The sequence below is a fragment of the Apis dorsata genome, unplaced genomic scaffold (genome assembly GCF_000469605.1).
Source record: "Apis dorsata unplaced genomic scaffold, Apis dorsata 1.3 scaffold_56, whole genome shotgun sequence".
Taxonomy (NCBI): domain Eukaryota; kingdom Metazoa; phylum Arthropoda; class Insecta; order Hymenoptera; family Apidae; genus Apis; species Apis dorsata.
Genome location: NW_006263356.1, coordinates 737,384 through 742,121, shown reverse-complemented (window position 1 = coordinate 742,121; position 4,738 = coordinate 737,384). Strand labels below are relative to the sequence as shown.

General features: G+C 21.1%; 2 protein-coding genes across 4 annotated transcripts in view; one reads left to right on the top strand and one right to left on the bottom strand.

The window, feature by feature from the left end:
* The window catches only part of LOC102681227 (cytoplasmic protein NCK1), a 5,323-nt gene extending 4,087 nt beyond the window's left edge, over nt 1–1,236 (bottom strand). For 2 of the 3 annotated variants that reach the window (XM_006609433.2, XM_006609435.2), the window contains exon 1: nt 772–1,236. Coding sequence is in view for 1 of the 3 variants with exons in the window: in XM_006609435.2 (XP_006609498.1) it covers nt 772–790 (19 nt within the window). In the remaining 2 variants the exon portion in view is untranslated. Of the gene's footprint in view, nt 1–504; nt 691–771 lie in introns of those variants that run through there. The other variant, XM_006609434.2, reaches the window with a different exon arrangement.
* A 648-nt stretch (nt 1,237–1,884) lies between these two features.
* LOC102681543 (tuftelin-like) lies at nt 1,885–3,793 on the top strand. The gene is made up of 3 exons (XM_006609436.2): nt 1,885–3,145; nt 3,236–3,295; nt 3,376–3,793. The coding sequence occupies exons 1-3, from the start codon at nt 1,961–1,963 to the stop codon at nt 3,622–3,624; spliced, it is 1,494 nt and encodes a 497-aa protein (XP_006609499.1). The 5' UTR covers nt 1,885–1,960; the 3' UTR covers nt 3,625–3,793.
* The last annotated feature ends 945 nt before the right edge of the window (nt 3,794–4,738 follow it).

Here is a 4,738-nt window from a genome sequence, read left to right as displayed (position 1 = left end):
TATAATTTTAAATTAAATATTGTTATTAAACTTAATATTTTTATTAATATATTTTTTCAATAAAAAATTATAAAAATTATTTAAAAAAATATAATTAATAAAATAATTTCAATACTATCATTGATTGATAAAAAGAACATTAAACATTCATGCTATCTACAATATATTATAAAATAAAATAATATAAAAACATATAAAAAATATTACTAAAATCATTTAAGAATCAAAACATATGATGAAAATAATAAGTAAAATAAAAAATTTATAAAATAAAAAAATATCTATAAAAAAAAAATGAACACAAAATATTATTTAATATTTTATAGATATGTATAAGAAAAAAATAGATATGTATGGAAAAAGCTTATGAAAAAATTGAAAAAAAAGAAATATAATACAATTTCAACTATAAATAGCTTATATATTATAAAATTCGACAAACGTCATAAGCGATAATTTGATAAAACACGCGAATGTGCCGCCCATTGTGAAATATTTACATACGCAAAGGAACGTGTATACGATAATTGGACAATTATTTTCTGTTCCCCTTCGCGTAAAACTTAAAAAAGAACTGGTAATTCTCGAAGCACGTATATAGAGTACGTTCATTGCCTTCTTGTCTACCATACTACAAAAGCAAAGTAGAAGCGTGTTGGATGCAAAGGGGCAACAATTAGCATGAGTTAACTCAGCCGTTCCTTTTATTATTTATGAAATAAGATAATTTCTTGTTTCATTGTTGAAAAAAACAAATAAATATTAGCTTACCGATTTTTAAACTAGACATATTCCTGCATACAAGCTTCGAAATTTTACGTCGTTATACAGCTTGTTTTCCCCCACCCTGGGCCGCCATGAACGGGAGCGACTAGAGTATATAGGGGAATGAATCTTTATGGGGAATCGGGTCGAATAAAGAGGGGATTTGGAAATTAGGGAAAGATAGCACAAATCGTACAAAACTCCATCCAAAAAGTTTTGGTCACTGTCACGTTGTCAATAATCATTGAACACAGAAATACAATATCAACACTTTTACCCACAATATTAATTTTCATAAATCCATACAAAATATATGTAAGATATGGATATTATTGTATTTTTTAATTATTATACTTAGAGACATTTACATGACCCCTCCCGAAAAAAGAACAGACCCACCCTTAATCCAAAGACGTTGAACGACCATGCGCGCAACTGAGATTATCGTCTCTGTGAATTGCATCCAATACGATGCTGGCGCCATGATATAAAATAATTTTAGTATCTTTACTTATAAATTCAGTCGTACAATCGATAGGTTACCTTCTAATTTGTTATTTTTGTTTATATTTTTATTATAATATACTTTTTAATTTTTAAAAAATTGAAAATGATAAATTATATATAAAAAATATTAATCGTTTATTATAATTTTTAATGTTAAATAACAATACTTTCAATACAATTTTTTAATACAAAGTTCATTCTCATGAAATTATATAGTAATAGTTATGCTCTTTCCACAAAGTAGATATTTAAAATCTGAGATTTACATTTAAACAAATTAATATGTATAATAAGTTTAGACTTCTAGATTATATGTTTGTGTTTGTTCGTAATAGTATGTTAACATGATAGTCGTATTTCTCTCAAACGTGACATCTAAGAATATAGAAACTTATGTTGACATATGTCATGTTTAATATCTTTTATATTTATTAATTTAATATTAAAAAAAATATATAAAAATTTAGCAAAATGAAATATATACAATAAATATATCTTATTAAATCTAAAAGAATGTAGAATTACTAAATTAATGGATTAATATATTTTAATATTATAAAATATTATAATATATTTTAATATTATAAAATTAAATTATACTTTATTGATAATATGATTGTATTTAATGAAAGAAAATTTTGAAAAAGTTTTTCATTAATCATATTAAATTATTATATAATTTAAAATAATGGACAATTTGTCTGATTCATTTAAAGCAGAATTAGATTCTGCTACATCAACAGATTCCCTGCAATTAATAAGTGATGAATTTCATATTAGACATTTATCAACACCAGATGTTTCAAATATAGAATTGTCAAAACGTATTGCATTATTAGAATTAGAAAATGAACGATTTCGAATAGATTTAGAAAATATGCGCATTGAACTCAATGGCAGAATTGCAGCTAATGAAGGGCTTAAAGGAAAAATAACAGAATTGTATGTAGAAATGCAATTAGTAATTCAAGAAAAACAAAAATTACAAAATACTTTAACAGATGTAAATAATCATTTAGATTCATCAGAAACATCTGTAAAATGGTATCAGTCTCAAATACATGGATTACAAGCAAACAAGAAGACTTTACAATTAGAAATTGATACTTATCAAGGAATTTTACAACAGAGACAACAAACTATAGCAAATATAAATACTAGATATAAGCAATTGAATACAGATTATATTGAACTTCTTCAAAAACATCAAAAAGAAAAACAAGATTTGGAATGTGAAATACAAAATTTAAAGACACAAAATCAATCAAATAATATTTTAAAATCATTAGATATTAGTACTACTTCTAGTTCTCCAGATGTTTCTACAAAGTTAGAATTAACAGAAGATGAACTACAAAGTACAAAGGCAGAGTTAAAAACATTAGAAAAACGATTTTTAGGTAATGAAGTTTCCAAAGCATTGATGGAAAATGCGTTAGCCAAGCAACGTATATTAATTACAACTATGGAGAAAAATATACAAAAATGTGAAACTGAAAAAAATCAAACTGTTAATACATTGCGTAAAGCACAACTTGAAATTCAAAAATTGAAATCTGAGAATGAAACATTGCAGACTACTCTATTTTCTTCTAAGCAAGAACAAAGTCAAATAGAAGATGCAATCTTCCAATTGCGATTACAATTAACAAAAATGATTGCACAATATAAGCTTCTAAAATCAAAAAATATAGAAGCAGAAGAAAAATTAAATTCAATGCAAGATATAATAAATGAAAATAAACGTTTAAAAACATTATCATATGAAGCTAACACTGCTTTAATTAGAAAACTTAGGCAAGAGAAACGAAAAATAAAATTTTTAGAAAATAAACTTCATGGTATTCAAATCAAGGGACATTTGAACAATATGGTATAAAATAATATTTATAATATCTATATAAAATTAATAAAATTTAGTGGAGAAATAACATATAATTATTTTATATATATTTTATTTTAGAAAAATAAGATGGATGTTTCTTTACAAGAATGCCTAAAACAAGTTTTAATAAGAAATAAAGTAATTTTCACTATTAACCTTTATACATAATTTTTTGTTTTTTTTAAATAATCTGATATTAAAATTATATTATTTTATAGGATTTAAAAGATCAATTGAAAGCATTAACAAAAAATTCAGATGAAAGTATTGATGAAGGATATGGTGACAACAGTATTGTTAGTTCCATTTCTATAGACATTCCATCACCTAAATCTATCAATCCAGTATTATTAGATACAGCATCTAATGTTTTGCTGCAATTTAAAGATTTTTATAAGCCAGTACAAACAGAACTTGAACATTTAAAATTAAAACTTAATAAACTGAAAGAACAATGCTCTATATAGTATTTAATTATTTTATTAATTATTATTTATTTTTAATTATTTGTGATTTAATTGCAAATTATGTATTAAACATTTATAAAAAATCATTATAGATTAAAAATTGATATAATTAAACTCATTATTATTATTATTATTAATTTTAGTAATTTTATAATTGTTATAAATATTATAAGTTGAAAATTTATTTGTATAAATATTTTATGAAATCTAACAAATGTACGTTTTTAATTGAAGATAAAAAGTATTGTTGTAAAATTTTAAACATATATATATATATAATAAAAATAAATTATTTTATTATTTTTGTTACATATTACTAGATCATATTTTTTAATTCAGAATAAAGATAAGAATATAAATGTATTAATATTATTTACATTTAAAAATTCTTATAATTTTTATCTTAAATTCTATCTAATTCTATCTAATTCTATCTTTTATCTAAATTCTAAAATGGATTTTAAATGAATATATAATAGAAAAATAAATTTTATTTAGAATTTTTTATTAAACTGTTTATAATATAAGTACTTTATATTAATCAAAAACAATATATATATTATTTTTATAATTTATTTTATTTTTAATTTAGTGTACATTACAATTTTATTCATGGAAAAATGTTTATTGTAATTATTAATATTACTACAATTTAAAACATTTTCCATTAAATATTTTTATTACATCGATAAGAAACAAATATCAAGATTATAATATTTTATAGTCACAAATATGCAATGAATTTTCAAATTTTAATTTCTGGCATAAATATACATACATATTTTATAAAATAAGCATAGTAGAAATTGAAATAGAGTTTTCTTTTTGAAAATATCACAGATGAATATAATATATATATATAATATAATATAATATTATAAATATAAAAAAAGAAACGAAAAATTATATTGTAAATTATATAAAATATTAAAATATAAATTTAAATATAATTGAAATATCTTCTTTTTTTGATATATAAATAAATATTATTTAAAATCAAAATAAAATTTAAAAATATTCTTTTTATCTGATTTTCTTTAAAAAATGAAATATAAATTCATCAAGAAGATAGGTATATTCTTCTTTAGTTAAAAAAATAAATTTAAGAAAATAT

Excerpts from the sequence above, each read along its gene's own strand:
- LOC102681543 (XM_006609436.2), top strand. The coding sequence starts at position 1,961 with ATGGACAATTTGTCTGATTCATTTAAAGCAGAATTAGATTCTGCTACA. Across the intron at positions 3,146-3,235 it reads AGGGACATTTGAACAATATG|AAAAATAAGATGGATGTTTC; the intron begins GTATAAAATAAT and ends ATTTTATTTTAG. Across the intron at positions 3,296-3,375 it reads AAGTTTTAATAAGAAATAAA|GATTTAAAAGATCAATTGAA; the intron begins GTAATTTTCACT and ends ATTATTTTATAG.